Source organism: Berghia stephanieae, chromosome 4, assembly GCF_034508935.2.
Source record: "Berghia stephanieae isolate SIO BIC M18660-M18661 chromosome 4, UCSD_Bste_1.3, whole genome shotgun sequence".
NCBI lineage: Eukaryota > Metazoa > Mollusca > Gastropoda > Nudibranchia > Aeolidiidae > Berghia > Berghia stephanieae.
The window spans coordinates 19,253,607-19,277,068 of NC_088363.1; the positions used below are offsets into that span (position 1 = coordinate 19,253,607).

The 23,462-nt window shown below is 33.5% G+C and overlaps 2 protein-coding genes across 3 annotated transcripts; one reads left to right on the plus strand and one right to left on the minus strand.

The window, feature by feature from the left end:
* Positions 1-13,598, minus strand: LOC144970170 (uncharacterized). 2 transcript variants are annotated; one of them, XM_078909524.1, is made up of 8 exons: positions 13,519-13,598; positions 11,686-11,830; positions 10,593-10,686; positions 8,838-8,965; positions 6,932-7,074; positions 6,407-6,452; positions 3,992-4,066; positions 1-2,820 (listed from the first exon to the last, which is right to left on the minus strand). In XM_078909524.1, the coding sequence occupies exons 1-8, from the start codon at positions 13,533-13,535 to the stop codon at positions 2,746-2,748; spliced, it is 723 nt and encodes a 240-aa protein (XP_078765650.1). In that variant the 5' UTR covers positions 13,536-13,598; the 3' UTR covers positions 1-2,745. The 2 variants fall into 2 exon arrangements, with proteins under 2 accessions (XP_078765650.1, XP_078765649.1); XM_078909523.1 differs by having other exon boundaries at positions 3,992-4,143.
* Positions 13,599-14,038: 440 nt separating this feature from the next.
* On the plus strand, positions 14,039-23,282 carry LOC144970169 (protein-S-isoprenylcysteine O-methyltransferase-like). The gene is made up of 4 exons (XM_078909522.1): positions 14,039-14,334; positions 16,969-17,227; positions 17,864-18,081; positions 18,828-23,282. Exons 1-4 carry the CDS (start codon positions 14,101-14,103, stop codon positions 19,008-19,010), a joined length of 894 nt encoding a protein of 297 aa, XP_078765648.1. The 5' UTR covers positions 14,039-14,100; the 3' UTR covers positions 19,011-23,282.
* Positions 23,283-23,462: the final 180 nt, after the last annotated feature.

Consider the following 23,462-nt stretch of genomic DNA (forward strand, 5'->3'; position numbering starts at 1 on the left):
TAACTGAGTCAGTAGTTCAGGATTTTTTTTTAATCTTCATGAAATTGCGAGCGATGAAGGACAATGGAATGTGTAATCTGGTCTACAAAATTCTTAGAAGCCATTTTAGAGGTCTCTCAACAGATTACGTGTTTCCAAAACATAACAGAGTAAGACAATATTATTAGAATTCATCAAATCAGACATTTCGTGAACGTTACATTAAAACAATTCAACAAAACAAGCGCATCTATTAACCAATTAACTGCCATACTCCGGAAAACGAATATTTAAAAATTTGGTCAGAAAACTCGTCCTTCAAATAGCGATGGATTTAAGTGACCCTCGTCTTGGCAAAAACTATCAAACCTGGGACTTTGCAAGGTTCCAAGTTTATGAGTCTTTGTCAAGATGAGGGTCAAATGTAAAATGGTGGAACACAAAATGATACATATGCGTAGAATAAAACATTTACATAACCATCAGGTGCATACAAGAAAAATGGGTTCGCCTATTTGTCATAGAAAAAAATGCAAAAGAAATCTGATTGAAGCCTAATCTTTCTAAAAGTACGCTCCCAAAACTAAAGAGATGATTTCAAACTTATAACTTCTAAAAATAACGACATTTTCTGCATTGAATTTTACATCTCTTTAAGGATATAACATTGATAGCAACACTTTCATTTAGAATATAAATGAATTATCTGACATTTAAAGAACATGTCAAAACCCCAAAAGAAAAGAAAATATAAGCACTTGCTTCATGCAATATCCACTAAATGTACTCAAAAGGTTTTACAACGTAAATCAAGCCAACAGTAACACTTAACATCTAGGACGAGACCTAGAGCCTAAAAGGCAATATTACAATTTTTTAATAGAGACAATGCTGTTAATGGCATGGTACTCAATTGACACCTGAATAGGGTGAGAGAATGTAAATAAAGAGCTTTTTCCAAAGTGTCAACTTTGCACTTATCAGAGCAAGGTTTCGAACCTGGAACCTACAGATCCAAAGGCGAATGTCATACCACAAAAATACAATGTGCAATGATAAAAAAATAAAATCTTGATTATAACATTACAAAAGGGTTATAAATGAAAGAGAAACAAATGTCTAAAATTATGCTGATGTGAAAATTTTAAAAAAGAAAAACAGACAATTGGATCACAATATAAATCTATTGTAAATCAATATATCAAATGTTAAAATATAATAATAATAATAATAATAATAATAATAATAATAATAATAATAATAATAATAATAATAATAATAATAATAATAATAATAATAATAATAATAATAATAATAATAATAATAATAATAATAATAATAATAATAATAATAATAATCATAATAATAATAATAATAATCATAATAATCATAATAATAATAATAATCATAATCATAATAATAATAATAATAAATTTGTTTATCGCCTTACCCCCATTTTCAACAGGATCTAGGCGCTTAAAATAAATAAAGGAATATGATGAAATAAATTAAAATATAGCAATTTCCATTACTTATATAATATACGAATATTTGAAAATGAGTATTCAAAATTATCAAAACATTAATTAAAACATCTTCATATCAAATGAAGACTGGAAAAGATATTATTATTGTATCACAGTATGCTTAAAAAACTGTTCGTTAGCTATAATCAGTGTATCAAATATAAATATAACCATCTCAGAAGTTTACACATAGGTTAAAATACATTTTGTCAGACGAGACAGTGTAAACCGAATGACAAAAATATAAATAATTGCAGCAATCTGAATAAAATGTATAACTTTAGTCAATGAACCCTTTACATTCTGGCCATACATTGAAAAAAAACTTACTTAATTACTTACACATCCGAATCGGCAACCAGCTGAACTCTAGCCCTTCAGTCTTGTGCCATAAGGTAAAAGTTGAGCTTGAGCTTTTTTAAATTAATTTTTGTTTGTTAATATAGCGCAATATCTGCTCAAAGCACTTTAAAGGGGTCCCTTACCAATAGCAACACTTAACATATAGGAAAAGATATGATATTTTGTCTCTTGGCCAGAGAAAATAAAATTTACTTTACCAGCAAACAATACAAATGCTGCTGCTTGAAATGTGAAGAAGTTAATTATAATAATAATAACAATAATAATAATAATAATAATAATAATAATAATAATAATAATAATAATAATAATAATAATAATAATAATAATAATAATAATAATAATAATAATAATAATGATAATAATAATAATAATAATAATAATAATAATAATAATAATAATAATAATAATAATAATAATAATAATAATAATAATAATAAAATGGATGCTTCAACTTAAATTCACAATTACAAGGGATGCGGACATTTAAGGTTGTCCTTTCGTGATCAAAACATGATAAATAAGATACTGAACACCAATGTGAGATGAGGGATGGCGTTGACAGACCTGTGTGATACAGAAATTAATTAAATCACTCACATCTCTATTCTTTTTAGCATGTTTCTCGGGAACCCTTAAATCTTCAATTACAAGAAAATTGAAAATTTCTATTTTTGTTTTAATTTTCTCTCCCCCCCCCCCCCAAAAAAAAAAAAAAAGAAAAAAAAGTTCGAAATAGTTTTCATCCTATAATAATGTACGTTTTATTTCAATATTTTCTTATGAAAGAACACAACTTATGAACCGTTTGGTGAATGGTTTACGTTCTCCTTAAAGAATGATACATTGGCTATCCTTCAACTCATTTGGAACATTTTCAGGTGCTGTAAGATCCTCTGGTTGTTTTAAAACACCATCCAATACCTGTAACTTGGGCAAGATCGAAAATACTCTGTAAAACAACAGAAATATTAGATAGATTAAAATAACATTCAGAGTGCTTTCTTTTCAAAGGAGAAAAAAAAAGAAATTACATTTAAAATGGGGTTAAATTATACACAAAAAGTGAGATAATACAAAATGTACAGCAAATTTCATCACATTCAAGTAATAATGTATGTGATAGATATAGTACCATCGATCAAATTTCAATATTCACGGCACTAAAAAGAGCAAGAATAATAAAAGTTAAAACTATTCACTTGATGAAATAATTGGTAATTAGGACATCTTTGCTTAAATATATTTTCTCAGACAAGCTGCCTTGGCTAGCAGTGGTGATATCTGACGTACAGTCATTCAAAGCATTTAAAAGGTGTTGAATATAATATTGATTTCCTTGAATGAGAACTTTTTTCGTTAATTTTCCCCTTATAATTCTCTGAAGCAACACTAGATCCTTTGCTGAAGCAACACTAGGTCCTTTGCTGAAGCAACATTAGGTCCTTTGATGCAATCTGCGTTGAGAAAAATCTAAAGAAAAAAGTTTCAGCGATCCTCTTATTTGGAAAGTACAGTCGAATCTTTGGGATCAAGTGTGCTAACTAATTCAGACTGATTATTTGCCCTTTATACGGGCCTGGATAAGCACAGCATTTTTAATTCATCCAAACAAATAGCAACAGATGTAACTGTAACCAACTGCCTACCAACATAGTAACATGCATACAATGTGGAAATTTCAAAACTAATAATAATACCAATCAAAGCAAGATCACAATTAGAAACACCTAGTAAGGGTAATGCAATCAGTCGTGTCGCATTTGTGTTGTTGTCGAAAAGTGATGGAACATTGAAAGATAACCACTTCCTTTTCAAACTTTTGCTCAGATTCAGATATAATGAAGATAAATTTACAGATGCAGTTACACACAGATCATGTCCACATGTTCGTTGTTATGAAGTAAGCAGACATAAATTTCAATGTGACAATCATTCAGTGAGCGGTGTTCAGGGAGTAGATATAATCATTACAGTAACAAAACAAGATTCTTCAAAATGTAAATGGCTTTCAACTATCTTCACTACATTAAAATAATATAACTGCTCAATTAAAATTGTGAGTTTCCTAATGATAGTTTACAATGACATACAATTCAACAAAATATGCTATGTTTGCATACCTGTATCTGTAGCCGATTTTGAAAGCAATTGGATTTTCTGCCAGCACAAGCTCTTCCAACGGAGATGAAGCCAGTCTGGACAAGCCATCAAAGGAGTGAATTCCATTAGACCTTGCAGTCAGGAAACGCACTCGAGATACACTTGGAAATTGCTGGATTTTTTTTTATATATGACAGAAAAAAAGACATAAATATGAAATTTGCAGAATTAGTTACTTTAAAATTAATGATAACTTTTAAATAGCAAGACGACCCACTATGTTCAATTACAACTTTTAACAACTTATCAGAAATTTGATATATTTCGTAATAAAAATGTCAGTGGTAAGGGATCAAACTTGATAATTTCTCATGAGATTCAAGAATTCAAAACAATAGTAAACCCTTCAATTTCCAATGTAATCGATTTAGTGCCCATAATTTAAACAATAGTTGTCATGTTAATGTGCTAAAGGGGGGGGGGGGGGGGGGGGCAGGGGTTATAGAAAAACAACAGATAAATAAAAAAGTTGAAGGATAAAAAACGGGACAATGTTCCTCAATATGCCTAACAGCTGGTTGGTCCATGTATTTTTCTTTATATGTGACTGGTCAACTGCCTCAAAACAAAGTTTTAAGTCAGGGCGAGCTAAATGCTGAAAAATAGATTTAAAGTCTCTGACCATTTCAACTATAAAATCACTTTTTGGCACCTGAGTCACCCAAACACAATAACGTTTTGAGACATTAGGTCACACATTTTAGCTTTTTGTACACCAGAAAATAACATACTTTTTTTTTCAATACAACATATCAATTTCAATCACAGTTAGGCTTAAAATTCAGCTTTCTGCTTCTTGTTCAGGCTAACATAAAATCCTTTTGATAGGATATAGATGATCGCATGTTTGATCGAAATTATACCTAGAGCTTTCAATAACACTAGTGCCGCGCTGAAGACCGGTCTGGACCGCGGTCCCACGGTCTTTTAGCTGTGAACCGAAGACCGGTCCCATAGGGGAAGATCGGCGGCGGTCCTCACTTCTTATCACCTTTCAACTAGTGCGGGGCGGTCCTTGCAAGGACCACGGTCCTACGGTCTCGCGCCATAGCCTACTACTTCCCCAGCGATTCGTTGCTTTGGTTGCCTATCTTCCACCAATCACCACCCATCCCACTTAATTAATCGCACCCACCCCCTTTGCCATACACTAAACGACACAGACGACCGTACAGGCAGACGACCACCAACCTCCACTCCGCAAACCGCCCTTTCGTGTGTGAGATGGGGGGAACAGGAGGCGCACGCCTTGGACGATTCCATTATACGGGGTAAATTTCAAAATTTACTACACCATAATGATCGCAATGACAATGATCTATGGTGAAGGCATGACCCCTCTTCTCTAATGGGTTATTGTTTGAAATGTATGTGACTACTAAAGATGTGTGTGTTGTGTGTGTGTGTGTGTGTGTGTGTGTGTGTGTGTGTGTGTGTGTCGAACCTAGCAAGTAGCAAATCCGATTTTTTGTTTTCTTTTGTCCATCTCTTGTCACCACTCCTTTCTATCGCAGTGTTGTCATTTAAAATAATACAATAATATTAAAATTTCGTTTGGTGTTTTTACTAATCAAATAATATGAGTTTCATTAGTTTCTTCCTTCCAAAAAACCCAGTTATAACGTCTGAATTTTAAAAAAGTCCAATAGAATATTTGGGGACCCCGATAGCTCAGTTGATAGAGCACTCTCTTTATACGCAAAGGGCCAGAGATCGATCCCGGGTGCAGTCGATTTTTTTCTGAATCCCTGTCTACTCAGCAATGAATGGGTAGCTGAGTTTGTTAGATCTGGCGAAAAGTCACCATCGACCCCTCTTATTATCTCATCCACCCCCTCTTATTATAACTTCACGTCTCTCTCTTACTCTTCAATGCTCGCTGCCCTCTAATGTGTGTGTGTGTGTGTGTGGGGGGGGGGGTAGGAGTTGCGTGTGTGTATCAACGCCACGAACAACTCGATCAACGCCTTGGGCGATGCCATTATCTCCGTTAATGAGGATAAATTTCAAATTTTATTAAATTATCGAAGTAACAATGAAGTACGGTGAGCAAATAAAGAAGGCATCACCCCTCTTCTCTAATTAGGTTACAATTTGAAATGAGTGTGACTACTCCGTGTGTTTTACTCCTGTAGACCACGGTTTTCATCGTGTAGCGGTCTTTAACGGTTCAAGAATGAACGATCCCAAAGTCTCAAAGGTCAAACCGGTTCGAATTTCCAACAGTCTCTCAGGAATGTTCAATGTCGAAAAGGACCGGTCCTTGCGGTCTTCATTTCCCAAGGACCGTAGGACCGTGGTCCTTAAGCTTGCCAAGGACCGCCCCGCACTAAATAACACGTCCAATCTGTCCCTATCACTCAGCAAAAGCTCACCTTGATAGATGTCATGTAGTTGTCATCAAGATTCAGATACTCACATCTGCAATATAAAGATATTATATATGCTTCAGCCCTCTGACGAGTGAAATGGTATTATACAACCAATTGTTTCATAAAAGTCTGTGCATTTTATAATCTTTCTACAATTTCAAAAATGTAAATTATCCCCTGAGCACGTGAATAAACTTTTAAATTGCTTGAATTCTTTAATAAGTATCGGATAGTTCCAAACCCAGCAATTTGCTTCCTAGATAGACAGGTAAGACAATAATGTATGCTGCAGCCTTTATCTTAACAATCGTTTTGGGATAAATTAACATTTGCAGCCTAAAATAAAGTTGCATTAATTTTTAACTATTAGAGAGGAGTTCAGAATGTTCAGTTTCAAGCATTCAAAATTTGTTTTCTTTCTTTAGGCATGCTATCAAATAAGAAAATGAAACGTAACATTATGTGGGGTATGTGTGTATAAAACTAAATGGCGATTTGAAAAATATGTAAAATCTGTCTTGACTTTACCTTGGAAAAGAGAATGATGACAGGTTGGTGATTTCATTGTCATACAGATTAAGATACACAACGTTGCGCAATCTGCCAAGAATTCTATTTAATGAATCCTTTTGGTAGCCTTGTTGCATGTCTTGTCTTGTAAAACTTGCAAGCTTTTGAAATAAGAAAACAAAATAATACATTTAATCATTTACAACCATTTCCATACAGAAAAATTATATTTATGCTGATCTACTTTAACCATTTCAAGTGAGTAATCAAATATGAAGCTAGGGAAAGGCGTGGTAAATTGTTGGAGAATAAATATATAAAGAAAGGAGTAGAAATATGCTCGTGCAAAATCTCTTTAACAAAGGTAACTTTTACTCTCATGTTTGTAGTACATAAAGACGGCAATGGACTTTAGATATTTTTCATTATTTTTATTTACCCCAAAATCAATGACTAAAATTATTAATAATAATAATTAATCAATACATTAACTAACTTTAAAAAAAAAATCAAATAAAGTATTTCATCAGTGGCGTAGGGCCTTAAAGGCTATTAAGGCTAAGCCACAGGTCGCCATTGTCTTGATAATTTGTAAGAATTTAACAATAAAAAGTCACACTTTTAATTTTCTGTTTCACAAACGATGAAATTCATTGTTGACCTGGTGTTGAAAAACCCTGTCAGGCCTCAAAACTTGAACCAATCACACCGCTTTGAATTTACTACAGCTCGAGTCATACTCGTGCCCCTGACCAATCAGTACAGCGTGTGGCTTTAAAGGTTGAGAAGGCTTCCAGCCATCCACGGTACAACCAGGCGATGCATTTCACGTTTGCCGTGTGCTATGACTGTGGGCATGAAGAGGCATCTTGACTTTGAACTGAGTCATTGTGGCTTTCTTACTCGCAGCCACACACAATGATCTAATTATTCCATTAATGGCAATCGTGTTGTACCTGTTACCCATCCCTCTTCGAGGCTTGTCAGGCATGTGATATTGAATTCCACTTGTCCCTTTTAACTTGAGTGTGAGACTGTGTGTATCTTTATTGATAATTCGAGTGTTAATCTGATGTGTGCAGTGTCTGATTTTAAAATTTTAATTAATTGCTATTAAGTGTGATGAATCACGTCTATTACCTGTTGACTATCAATACCAGTTCTTTGAATAGGGAAAATAAACTTTTGATTAAAAGTCTCGGTCCCCATCAACCAAACGATTTTGTACTCACTATTAAAGACGGGAAGCAGGATCGGTCATTTGATAAAGATTGGTATAGTCGTTTTCCTTGGCTTACGGTGAGAATAGAAAAGAAGAGTTTATTTTGTTTTAATTGTATTTTGTTTGGCGATAACAGCAATACAGAATTGTCTTGGACAAGAAGTGGATTTACCTGTTTGAAAAATTTAACACAGAGAGCATTGAACCTTCAGAAGTCTAACTTACATTTAAATATCACCACTAGATTGAAAACCTTTGGTACTGTTCACATATGTGCACAGATTGACAGTGGCTATCGCTTATCCTTAGCCAGGCACGATGAACAAGTTACAAAGAACATACAAATCTTATTAGAAGGAAAACCAAGTGTATTGTTACTAATTTAGCCTCTGGTTAAAATGTGTTTGCCATATCACTTGACTTAGGTGTGAATGTGCAGAGAGCTAAAGGCTTTTACAGAAAATTATGTGAGGATGCAAAGACATAAAGAGTACCTAACAGATAGTCTATTGTGGGGAATGGCTTCACTCTATAAAGCCAACTGGGAGAACAAATGAACAATGGTAAATCTTTGAACATAGCGAGAATGTGTTGAAAACTGTCATTGAGAGATTTTTAACAGATTTAAAAAAAAATGAATTTGATCAGTAAACCAAAATCTTCTAGATAATATTGAATATAACTTTAATTCATAGTTTCTACCTTTGCAGTTTCCCAATTTTCAGTCTTATCTCTGTGCTTTTTCCTTGACGTTCCCTCAAGATCATGATGTATCTTCTCGTTATCATTATCGACCAGCTCATGGAAATCTTCATTGTGTTCCGGTGGTCCTGGTATAAATATATGTATTTAAAACAAAGAGTGAGTAGATATGCAAAAAAATATTAAATCCCAAATTTTAACAGGAAAAGTTTTGAATTATGATTTTTTGTCTATTTCACTAAACCTCCTTCATTCCTTCATGAAAGAAAAAAAAAAAAGAAAAATCAACAGGTTTTCTCATAATCATTTATTGTAAAAGTTTCTCATAAATTCTCTAGTTGTATGCATTGCGTGCTTAAGTTTAACACCATATTGTAAAATGTGCTTGAAAGTTGCACTTACTTGGACCTCACACAGACTGAAAAGAAATCGACATCTTTTGTGTTACAGTGGAACCTCCCGATAACGACATGCCACGGGACCAAGTTTTTGTGTCGTTATTTAGAGGTTTCCAAGACGGCGGACAAAGTGGGCGTAGTGAGGCCCGCAGGACCAGTTTTTATTAACATTGACAAAACAAACAAAACATTGTAGTGTATTCCTCTTAGAGGGTTCTTGTGCGTGTGTCTGGATGAGACTTTTATGTGATCTGAACTGAGTACACTGATTGTGTGCTCCTGGAATCTACATCTGTTCCCTATTTAAACCATTCCCCTTTGTCTTACTTTTTCTTATGTCATTTCAATGGTAAATCTAGAATGTTTTTACTATGCAATATTCTTCCTTTTTACTGGCGCTGCTATGACATAGATGTGTCACAAGCACTGTAAAACCCTTTAAAACAAACAAAAACAGGTAATTTGGACGCTGCGAGTTAGATAAAATTCCTCCTCCTCCTCCTACAAAAACACTACTACTACTACTACTACTACTACTACTACTACTACTACTACTACTACTACTACTACTACTACTACTACTACTTCTATCACCACATAATATCACATTTTCCAAGATTTTGTGTTTACTTGCTTACACTTACATTTATACCTTGGTTTTTATTAATGCATATCAGCCAAGATTTGTCAAAATAAGCTGCGTTCTCATTGGTCTCAAAAGCTGCGTTATTATTGGTTCAAGCAGGAATCGTTTTTATAAACTTTGAGTACTCATACTTGGTATTATTAGAATCAGATATCTACGAAAACTGCCGAGAATCGCCAAAATGATGTCGTTATTCAGAGGTTTTATCAAAAAGTGCGTCGTTATTTGGAGGTTTTTTTTTACTGATCTTAAATAGAAAAAAAATCGGGACCACGGGTCAATGTCGTTATCAGGAGGTTGTCACTATTCGGAGGTGTCGTAATCGGGAGGTTCCACTGTATTTTATTCCCATTTTCCAGGTGCATATTTAGGTGTGCATGAAAGTATTCCACCTCTGCATCACTCACCCCTCCTATACAACACTTGCCCAAACATAAATATAGTATACGCCTATTCTGTCCTACAATTTTAAAAACTAAATAAATAAAGAAAATAAAAGGAAAAGTCAACACACAAGGTTATAAATACTTGAAGAATTTTATGAATCACAGTCACACTTTACATATTTCATTCTCGATGGAAATGTTTGCATTTTCCAAAAGTAATACTACCCATAACGTTTCCAAATTGTAGTGGTAAAAGCAGGATGGTACTTAATTTAAATCTGAAATTTACTTTAACATTGTAAACCATGAAGATCAGAATTCCCACCTATTCTTACGCGCGGTGCCTTAAGCTGGTACCCTTTGACTTCTGTCCGTCGAAGTTCATGCCACTGGGAGTGCTGGAGTCTTTTAGATGGTAGCTGTAACAATCATCATTAGGATTATATGTCTTTAGTAATTGTGATAGTAATAACAAGTGTAAAACATGAATTTGTTATAATCCGATAAAACTCAACTTTAACATTGATTGATTATTGTTACCAATCTTAGGTATTTTTAATGTGAAATTTCATGGAGTGAAAGAAAAAATAACAGCTTAACACAAAATCTCAATATCTCACATGATCACAAAAATCACGTGCACAGATGCAAAAATCATTATCCTCCCCTCGATAATTATGCTGAGTTTTACAATTTACTAACTTTAAAACAACAAAATCTATTTAGTGCCAATGATCCTTAGTCACCGAGTCCAATATCTCTCTTTTTCTTTACTTATTAAAGATATAATTATTTTATTGTGTCCACATTATTGGGCAGTCACACAAATGTATGAGTTTCATTCATACTGAACACAGAAATCAAACTTACATGCATAATACATGTGATGCTATGACAAGTAAAAGCTTCATTACAAAAAAAAAAAAAATTAACAAAACAAAGATAGAGAAATTAAACTAGTAGACTAATATTGATGAAAGACATTCACTATTTTCAAAATTGAAAATGGATGAAAATCACAGGTCTAACGACCACCGCCATAAAATGGTGTTTTAGAAAAAACAGTGTCTAAAACGATGCTCTTTTATTTATATGCTGAACCAATGGCTTTTTGATGGTTGATTGAGCAGGAATTAAAAATTGTAAATAGGCTTCATTTTTTAAGATTTTATATTTAGACTAGCAGTTTAACATCTAATGAAACTGACTATAATATCATGCTTTTCTGGGTCGAATTTAAATTCAACAATTGTAAAATATAAAGCTTAAAACGATGTCCTTTCACATGAAGTGACTTTAAACCAAAGCTAAATTAGTGCAAGCAGAGCTGAAAATCCTAAATTATTTTGAACTCAAATTTGAAAATGGTTTAAAATAATAATAATAAATTCGCTCCCTCTTTCTATACAATCACTTACATCCTCAGGACCAACATATTTACTGGTAGATTTGTTGTCTCCACTGATGGCAAAAATGTTGTGAAGTGGTTGGGTCCCTGTTGTATCAATTGGAGACAATGATTTGGAGTCTTGAGAGAACTGACTCTCTGCTATAACAGAAACTCTGGAAAAGGAAAGAAATATCTTTCTAAAAATTCAATATGCGTGTGCAATCACTGGGTGTACCAGATGTGAGGTGGGTGGGTAATTTGAGCCTGGCCTTTCTTGGGTTCTCTCTAGCCTAAAATTTTGACATAAATCAAGAGAAGTATTGGTGACCACAGAAGTAAACTACAAAGGCAAATAGGTAAATGACAATCTGAGCTTAAAGTAGTAGGTATAGTTTTTTTGTGTTTTTTTTTAAATTTTGATTTATTCTTATTATTGACGATTGCATAATATTGATACAAATGAAAATTATCAATAATTGTACAGTAAAGGAATAGGAACTATCAACAGGTAGGCTTAACAAATATTAGACGAGAAAGACAAAATCGTTGATCAATTGGAAGTCCAGTTCGAAATTAATAAGACAAAAAGTGATAACCCTTTAAAGGGAACAATTAGTCAAAGTAACAGTGTTCTAAAGGGAAGGCTTTTCTAATTAATTGCACACTTTACAAAATATACAAAGAAAATCAGGAGGAAATAATACATTTTTTTATAGTGTCAGACAGGCAACAGTCCTTCTACAATCCAAAGCAGGAATATTAGCAGAGTCAGTCTGATATTGACAAAACAGAATTTCTTCCGAGCTCTTCTTCTAACAGTTCCATCCTCTGACCACTGCCTATACTGTGCCCCAGTGTCAGCTGCCGTTGGATTCGCATGTGCATTAGAGAATCAGTCCAAACAGTCACAGGATATTATTCAGACTCGTGTCCGAATATCCACATTGTGATTCAATTGAGCAGGTCATAAACTACAGGCAAAAGATGCAATAAAAAATGGAGGCATTTTGCTCACATGTAGTAAAATGATGGTAACACATTATTTGATATCTCTGCACCAGTTAAAGTCTCTCTCGGGAGGCCTCCCGAAAGCTCATCTTGGTAAGGGAAATAACCCAAATATTCCCTTAACTAATCCTGAGAAAAAAATACAACCTAGTACCTTTAACTAGCCCTAATAGGAAAAACAAACACCCTATCACCTTTCCTAAGACTTATAACTAAGCCTAATAGAAGAAAAAATCCTCCGACCTCGAGCTAATCCTAATAGGAAAAAAACAACAACCCTAGGACTGCTTTGCACTACCTTTCAATACTTCACAAATCAAAATGGCGGCCGAGAATCAAAACAATGGTCAAATTAGGAAATTTTAAACTTTCACAAACTACCAAGGTTTTTTCTAGGGTTCTTAAAATGCTTCTATATTGAATAAATAAACGCCAGACAAAAGATCCACAGTGAAAATACAAATTGAAAGAAATGCTAGCGCTATGAGCTTTCGGAAGGTCTTCCCCCCCCCCTCTCTCTCTCTCTCTCTCTCTCTCTCTCTCTCTCTCTCTCTCTCTCTCTCTCTCTTTATCTCTCTATCTCTTCTCACTATAGCCTGTATCCGTAAAGACGAAATTTAAAATACATGTACGTATGGGTTTAAGGCAATCTAATTACTAGATATGTAATTGATGGTATCCAGACTTTACTTTACATTATGCACGTCAAAATTTTAACTCAGCAGCAAGTGATTATGATTAAAGTTTAGTTTAAAAGACGAGAATGATGAGCTAAACTAATCGCTTATTAGAGATTACGTTATTAACTCTTTAGGTGATTGGAACCAAGCATATATTAAATTCCATTATTTACCCTTCTGATTCTGTCATTTTCTGCGTATTTCATTTCACACAGTTCACACAGCAGCCATTTTCTGCATAATGTAAATATCCGGTTTGATAATCGTTTCCATAGTAACTCCAATAAAAACATCACATCGATATTGATGAATATTTAGAACGAGAAAAAAAAAAGAATCTGAATAATAACTGCATATTTTTCTCTTTTGTTTGGATTAGAAGAAACAGCTAACGTTTATTTGTCATTGTCATGCTTCAATAAGTTACAGAAGAAAAATATTTATTCAATTTGTCAGACTGAGACAGGTTTTGCAAACTTATTTGATTATGATATAAGCATCGATGTTAAAAAAATTAACATTTGATTTGAGGAACATTACCATATATTAGGTTTTAATCTGTAACCACACTAGAGTCACTCTAAATTCAATTCGAATGCTAAGAATGAAATGGATTATTATCTTGCTGAGGGTATTCCATAGGACCTCTGTGACGTGATAAGTATGGCTATATTTGAATCTCAATTTCCATATCGATTTGTGGTGACGCCATAAACTGCTTGGTCTGTCTTGTAAGAAAGTAGTCTTCAATCACAATGAACGAGGAAAATAGTAACTCTGAAAACATGGGACTATCTCGGCAAGCTAAAATATGTTTGGCGAGCTTTACAATCGGCTCTTCTTCTTTAACCTTTCCCATTATCTTTCAAATCATTACATTCGCTGATTTCCTGTGGAAAGATTTTTGGCTCGCGTTGTTAATGATCCATTTTGTGGCAGTTAATGGAGGATTCAATGCTATCTACGTCCACCAACGGGATTCTTACAGAGTAAGTAACCAACTCAAGACTCAATTTTCAGTGCCCTCTTTTTGTAGAAAAACGCAGTCCAATAGCATCTTTGTGGAAATAAAGTTGGGGATTTAAGACGTCAATTCCCAAGTATGGCACTTTATGGCAGCTTTATGCACTTTAGGAACTTTGATACCGCTGAGGCTGAGGATAGGCCTGATACTGATAGGCTCATAATCATAAGAGAAAAATCCTTTTTTTAAAAATGTAACCCTATCTTTATTTGTGTATGGCCGTTTATTTGGGTGGCCTTCCGAAGCTCCTCGTGCTAAGGGAAACAACCCAAATATTCCCTCAACTAACCATATGTAGGCACTTCGATAAAATTTTCAAACTCAAAATATCTTGATTTGACTCAGTCAGGGGGATGGGACTTGAAAAAACATAAAATTTGATATCTTATTTGTTTCTCTACGACCTACGGTTCCAGAGTTATTTATATTTTTCTATTGAAATTTTTTGTCAATTTTACAGAGAGAATCTGTGATCTCACTGCTGCCTCAAAACCAGCATCTCGCGGGGATCGGGAAATTTTGAGTTTTACAGTCAACATGGCCCACTTATTGTTTTCAGTAATTTTGTTTCAATTAAAAAATAATTGGCAAGTCTTAGGTATCATTTTAATGGTCAGAAAATAAGCTTTATTTTCATATAAATCATTTTTATGGATGGAAAGTATGGAAAAAATTAAGGATAAATGAAAAGGGGGAAAAATATGAGGTTTTTGTCCTAAAAAGTGGGGTTGATGGCGGAAAAAATAAAATAATGAGCGAGTGTATCAATTTTGATGAAATTTGGCAGAGATATTCTTCAATTAATTGTTTATCGATGTATGAAGTATAATTAAAATGTATCCATAATTTAAAAAGTTCTTATAATTCAAAAATTTATAAATTTTTATTACATAAGCTTTCTGAGAAATACAATCAGGAATTAAGAATTAAATACACCGTTAGAAAGCTTGTTTTATGCCTTTTATAATGATACCAAAGTTAGTCACATAGGTTCACAAATAACGCCATGGTGACCAAAACAGTAAAGGGTCAAAAATAAAGTTCCAAAAACGAGTTTCACCTTACAGTGAGCCTATCGGCGGCCACTGGACTGGAGTTATCAAAGTGCCTACCATATGAAATAATACCTAAAGGCCGGCTCTATTTCTCCGAACGTTTGGGAAAATAAATTCTAACTCTATTTCTCCGAACACTCGGGAAATAAACTTGAGCTCTATGTCTCGGAACGCTCGATGAAATAAACTTGAACTGTAATTCAAATTGTTGAATGTTCGGCAAAATAATACTGAACTCTATTTTCCCGAATACTCTGTAAAATAGGTTATGGTTAAACAGACTCCAATCCAATCGTCGAATAGCCTTTAAGTTGAGGTGAGTTTTTCCTTCATCTTTATTTATTATTTGTTTTTGTTGTTAAGAAAAGACAGAAGGGAGATAACAAGTTGTCAGCTGTCCAACACAAAAATTATTAAAATTTTCTTTTTTCTTTCTTCAATTTTCTCATAGTTTCAAAAGTTCATGTACTTTTTTTTTTTGGGGGGGGGGGGGGGGGGGAGGGGTCAATCTAACCCTAATAGAAAAAAAAAACCTAGGACTGCTTTGCACCTACCTTTCGATACTTCAAAAAATATAATAGCTTGCGGATAACCAAAACAATGGTCATATTAGGAAGTTTTAAACTTCATTAATCTATCAAGGTTTGTTCTAGAGTTTTTAAAATGATACTATATATTGACAAATTGAATAAATAAACGCCTGTCAAAATATCCACGGTGAAAATACTAAATGAAAGAGACGCTTTTCCGAGGAGCTTTCGGAAGGCCTCCCCCTTTTATTGTTTTGCTTCCAATAATGGCATTATGTATTTATCCATGAGGCTAATTTTGGTATTATCTTAAATTTAATGAGCGAAAACAGACTTCCCTGATATATGCCTCCACAGTTATATTATTGCTTTGAGAGCATGTGAAATATCTTGAAGTAAAATCAAGTTTTTAATTACAACTTATTTTACGAATTTGAAAATTTTGGATGTATTTTAATCATACATTTTTCTTTGATAGACATGTTTGGTATATTGCAAATGTATACATTAAGCAACATTGGCACCAGAACAGATCCCTGAGTGACACCATTCCCATTCCCTATTTTTCATAACTTTGCTTGTCTTGTGGAGCCTCCTAGGGTGATGTGGAATTATATTTCCCCTTGTATATCAATAAGAACAACTTTAAGGTCTTTAAGGACCCATATTAAAACCCTGTCACCTGATTATAATGTATGTCACCAATAGGTCAGTGATGAACACCACACTCGTTTGTAACTTACTTTTGAAGCCAGCCACAATATGCAAAGTAAAGGCAATGACTTCTTCAGTTGTGCATCTCGTGTTTCTGAAACCTGCTGACTCAAGTTGCAGGACTGCAGCTAGGACTAGCTCCAACTGGTTCTGTACAATGCGCTCCATTAGAAATAGTTATATCTTTCATGACTAGAACATGCTTATATAGCCAGATCGTGCTTAAATCTGTAGTGCTTATGAATGGAGATCCACTTTATTGTTTTTGTTATAATTCTCTGCGAATGTCCTTTTTTCCAGATAGCTGTCCGAGCAGGCAACCTTGGAATTGTTTTTGCTCTTGCATTCCTTGTGAGCTACTACAGTTCAAAATGGAGCCATTTTGGTTGGTACATGATGGCTCTTTCTTTTTTCCACTGGTCTGAGTACCTGACAACTGCCCTGACCAATCCCAGATCTCTGACATTGGAATCTTTCCTTCTTGACCATAGTCGAGAGTACAAGATTGCTGCGGCTGCCAGCTGTGTTGAATTTTTCATTGAAAATTTGATATTTCCAAGTGAGTTGCCTGTGTCAGTTTTCTTTTTTGTTTGTTTGTTTGTTTGTTTTTAGAGAAGGGGTGGAGAGGAATAAATAGTCAGTTTCAATTCATGTCTGATTGTTTTATTTTAGATTATTTATATTATTTATAAATTCTTTTTTTATTTTTTATTTTGGATTAGTATTCGCTTTACACCTTCAACCTTTTTGACTGATCTTTTTGTCAATGTGTTTGTTTTCTTTTTCAAGTTATGGAAGTATTTTAGAAGGATCACAAAATTTCATTCAGGGATTTATGACTACGGCTGAAATTTTCTTATTTTCTGACCATACCAGGGAGTTAGTCATTTGGGTTATTATGATTTTACATTACAAGCCTTGATTTTTTAAAAACATATATATATATATATATATATATATATATATAATATATATATATATATATATATATATATATATGCATTATTGTCATTGTTATCATAATCTTTTATATTCTTTGTCATTAGCAGCAAAAGCAGCCAAACAACATCCTCAGCATTGGTAACACCAGCTTCTTTTATTAGTCTATCACTTTTTGTTCAGATTTTAATAAGCAAATATCTATTAAAAGTATTATTATTATTAAATGAACATTTTGTTTGTGTTTGTTTTTCAGGAATGAAACAATTTACAATGATAAGTCTTTTGGGAGCTTTTTTGACTATCGGTGGAGAAGCTTTAAGGAAAGCTAGTATGTTCACAGCTGCAACCAACTTTAACCACCACATCCAACATACCAAGCAAGACGGCCATGTTCTAGTCACCCGAGGTGTTTACAATCTGTTCAGACATCCTAGTTATGTTGGTTGGTACTTATGGAGCATAGGCACTCAGGTATTGCCAACAGAGAACTTTCTTTTCTTTGTTTATTATAATTCTGCATTTATTTTGCACAATAGCTTCATTGGCACTTTGTGAAACAGTGTTACTTACCTTTGCAAAATCAAATAAAATAAATGACTACAGCCCCTTTTTTTTTTTTGTGATCAGAAATTTATAGATGCTTTTCTTGTGTAGTCAGCAAAAGGAAGTGGATATAATGTTAATCTATAGTCCATATATATCATTTCATGACATGGGGAATCATATATGTTCACAGTTTTACTTTTAATTGATTGGAGCAAATTTTCGTTTTTCGTTATTATGTATATTATGGAACTTGATATATATGATATGGATAAAAATTGTTGTTGAGCAGGTAGAGAAAGTGTAAATATAAAATATCTTTTGTAATGGATTTCATTAATTATAACCTGCAATATACTGAAATCAGAAACAATTCACGCAACTTTGCTCGTGGACAATTAATCATTGTCGAGGTGGATGAAGGTGTAGATTTAGTAAAGTTATGTTACTGTCTTGGTGTACTTGGTGAAAATAAAAACAGCAGGTTATTACATTAACAAGTGTTTTTTTAGAGGGCTAATTTTTATAGAAAAAGTTATACTATGCAAGAGTAGCAGGGTTTTACACGAACATGGCTATTATAAGGCGAGTTATTAAGCATTACCTATTGTATTCTTTATGGCAATAATTGTCTTTTATTGCTTCTTGTTCATTAAAAAATTATACCTTTTCAGCTGATGCTATGCAACCCGGTTTGTCTTGTTGGATATGCTGTGGTCTCTTGGAGATTCTTCAATGATCGTATTTATGATGAAGAAATTTATCTCTTGAACTTCTTTGGAGAGGAATATTTAGATTATCAGCGGAGAGTTCCTACAGGCATACCTTTCGTCTATGGCTACAATCACCAATTGTGATTCTACATACAAAATTAGAAATTGGTTACGTTTTGTATATTGTTAATGATCTGTTGAAAAATTGGTTTAAAAAAAAGCTAATTTGTTATCTAATAAGCTCCCAATGTATTCACTCAGTCAGTCAGTCATCGTTTAAACCTATTTAGTTTCACCTCTTTTTCATCATGGGATTTACAGTAGAGCACTCATATAATAAACATGCTTGTAACAAATTGCTTTGAGGAACAAAATGTACACCTGTCTGTGCCCTGTTATGTTTTTTTTTTTTTTGAGGGGAAGGGTGGGGGTTATTATGTCAGTAAGATTATAACACATGTTGCTGTAATAAAGATTATGATTTAACAAACTCAGGAGTCTGCTGACCAATGTTTTTTTTTCTTTGTTAATTGATGATATGTAATGAACCAGCCTGTACAGGTCCTCGTCCAACAAAGTAAGCACTACTCAGCAACTCACAAAATACATATTTACTTTGATGAGACACATTCAGGACCATTATGGTTATAGAGATTTGTCACAGTGCAATAGAAAACTCTCATAGGCATTACAGTGCATGCATTTATTTACTTCACGGCTTTGTTGCAGCTGCTCAATCTTTGGAATGACAGGAAATATCACACATTTTGTCCATAGTATGACTTTTTCATGATTTATTTTTACAAATACATTATACAATGACCTAATCTTTATTTATGAATTAGGATCGATTTATTTTGCGACAAGCAGATTGTGGACAATCATTTTTATAAGGAAGTTGGAGGTGTAGATGGGTTGTTTTTATTGGGAAGGGGGGGGGGGGGGGGTCACATGTAAGTGAAGTGAGATGACAGAAAGATTAGTGTGTTAGTGTTAGAGTGGTTGACCGAAATAAAGAATTACTGATAAAACAAACTTTTTTTTTTCTGCTGGGATTTGTTTGTTATATCCGTGCTCTACTGTATCTAAACATGTAAATAATTAATTTGTCATTATTTTACTGATGGCTAGCAATGGTTGCTGTATGTTTCTACTCATGACGTTAATTTTAATGCAGAGAAACATATTTTTTTCTGTCATATTAACTGTGGGCTGGAGCAATGATAGAAAAGATAAGATATGCTTCTAAAACTTTAAATCTTTGTTTTTGCAGATGACTCTTCATTCTCATAATTCCCTTCAATTTTGACACCAAATAAAAAGAACAGTGTTAGGATGAAGCTTTCTTAATTCTCTCCCACACTTACCTAGTTCATTAACTTGGGTCATCTTTTCTTAAGTTTTCTATAATTTTCAATCATTTTTTTACTTTTTTTATTGAACTAATCCACAATATTTGCAGAGAAATTAATGCTAGTACGAACATGCACTCATCTATTTTAATTCTCATACTATTGTCTTGTTGAAATTAATATCCATGTTCTCGAGACAAATATTTTGTGCCATGAACGATAAAATTGGTTCAATGATATAGTTTGTAGGTGTGCACAAATGAATCTGACATCAGGGTGGCCAGATGGTGATTCCTACGGCCAAGTTCAAATTAAGGGCCGATCATTATGTCCTAGCAGATATTCTCAATGATCACTTGAGTCATCGGGTGATAGAATTACCCTTGATTTTTAAAATGTTTGCAAGTTCTTTGTATATCAATCTGTATAAAAATAGTTTTATTATTTGTAGATTTGCCAGTAATTCTGTATTTACTGGCAAAAATTTAACATGGGCTGTAGAGAACAATGTTACCTTCCAACCATATTTTTAAAAAATAATAGATACATACATTTTTGATTGGACTATACTGGCTTTTTAAAACCTTTGATTTCTTTCCATTTGCTCTTTGAAAGAGCATGGTTTCGTTGAAAGAGTCAGTTTTATCTGGCGAGTATTGTGCAATAAATAGTACTTGAATAATTATAATAGTAAATAATGAATAAAACTTCAATGTAATTGTATATTTTATGTTATATAGCTAGGTTTAACTGCCCCCCCCCCCCCATATTTGTACCTGTATTGTTACACAAATGCTCTCTGCTCATTTCATTTTTTCTCCTAAATGTGTATTTCTGTGCATGCAATTTTCAGTTCTTGTGTCATTGTCAGCGCAAATTTGTTCATAGTTGATCACAGACAGTAGTTTTGTATTTAGTTGAAAGCAATATTAAAGTGGGTATTCAAATTAACTACTTTTGTCATTGTACATTTAAAAAAAAATCTTTTGAGGTGCGAATAAAAGTGGATAAGCAGGTCAAAATATAGACTGATCAAATGGTTTAGCGGTAATGGAATGTAGAGGAGTTTTTATAACATTGTAAACACTTACGTGGTTTAACGCTGCCCCTCATCCTTTTTCAAGATTTTGTTTTATTGTATTATTTTTTTTTAATCTTATAAAGTCATCATACTAAAAATAAGTGTGGAACAATAATGCACTTCTATTATCCTCAACTTTTAGATGTTAATAAAATGTGGGCAGGGAGGCCCTTACTGTGTCTTCTATCCCTCTATATCTGTTTTCCAACATTCTTTCTTTGTCTTGGGATGAGATTACTTGGTTTTATCCTGGCCGGATACCCTAGCTGGGAGGAAAATGGTCGAATATATAGTTAGTTTTGGGAGATGATATTTTTTGTCTTGTAAATTATCTCTGTTATGCACTCTATTATGTTTTGTTTACATATGATATATATGATTTGTACACATTTGAGTGTATTCCTCTTAGTGGAGAACTGTGCTTGTGTCTGGATGAGACTTTTAGGTGATCTCAAACTAAGGACTTTGATGGTGTGCTCTTGGAATCTACATCTTTTTCCTATTTGAACCAATTCCCTTTATCTTCCCTTTTCTTGGGTGCTTTAATTGTAATTTTAGAACTTTTTACCATCCCATTTTCTTCCTTTTTACAGGCGCTGATATGGCCTTAATGTGTTGCAAGCGCCGTAAAACCCTTAAAAACAAACAAACAAAATGTTAGAACATGCTACATCTCAGACAAAGATTCAAAGTCTGAGCTGAAAAAGGATCGCTGATCCTGATGAGGCATTACATTCTGCAACTATTGACACGTAAAAATTATTTTGATGCTTCTCTAATTCTTTATTCTTTGACGTCTCTCATTGAATTCTTTTTCTCAATTATTTAAAAACTTTGCTTCTAAAAATAAGCTTGCATAGCATAAAGATTAGTCAGATTAAAATGACATATTTCTTTTTTGAGATACAAATGATATAGAAGCACTCTGTTTTTTTTGCGTTTTTTTTTCTTCAGATTTTCCCAATGTCACAGTCAACTGTATTTTTTTACTCATTGTTTGCACATATATTATGGTTATATTATATGATATCCCAAAAAAAAACTAACAAATAAATCCCTTATTGTTAACTTAATTTCTGCCATAATATTTCAAAGACTTACATAGTAAGTTTAAGGTGTTTGTTCAATTTTTAAAATCTGTTCAAGCACCAAATTTCTTTCCTAAAAAAACACGCGACCATTCCTGTATGTCGGTGCCTTCATATCATGTTTGAAAAAAAATTAATAGGTGCTCTCTTACACAATCTCAATTATTGAAAGGATTAGCTCTATGCTATGCTCAAGTCCAGTCCACTGCTAGAAGTGACGGAAAGCAGCGATGATGCCAATGATCTAAAAAGTCAAATTAAGTTTATATTTTTTCTGTGCAAGTAAAAGATGGAGAAGTTCTAATAGCTGAGCTACTGGAAAAGAAAACAAAAAAAGATTCACAGCATTTCGGTGCTGGATCGATTTAAGACCAAACTGGTCTTGGTCACTTTATAGAACTAACCCTTTCAATTTTCCACGTGTTTGTGTGTGTGAGTGAGTCTGTGTGTGTGTGTGTATACATATGTGAGACCACCTACCAGTTTGTGTGGTTGAGAATGTGTCTACGGTGGCTGAGATTTAGGCTGATAGCTTCAACAATCATCATGATTTGTACAGGATGATAGTGTACGAGGTATAAGACGAAGCACACTCCTGATATCTTGAATAAGTGTCAAAGTGTGTGTTAAGGAAATTGTATTGAAGATATCTTTTTCCTGTTGTGAAATAGAGGCCGTCTTCTTCATTTTGAGTTTGGGTCAGATAAATGCCTTTTTACACCTGTTCAGATGGTTAAGAAAACTCTTTTGTAACATTGACTGAGTGAGAAAATGATGTAAAATGTACTTTATAGTTGCCATCACCATCAGAGAAAATGAGATCACCCACCATTATTATGTTGTCTGCTGATTTAAATGTATGTATATGATGTGGCCATTAAAATTCTAAATTCTATTTTCAGCCGTTTCTGTATTTTCTTTGCATCACTAAAGACTTTTTAAAATTCAAAAAAAAAAAATTGAATAAGCCTCACTACATTTTAGGTATAAAATGACTACCTGGTATGGTAGATAACAGCATTGTTGAAAAAAATTGAAATGATGCCTTATATGGGTCATGTTTTGACCAAATGCT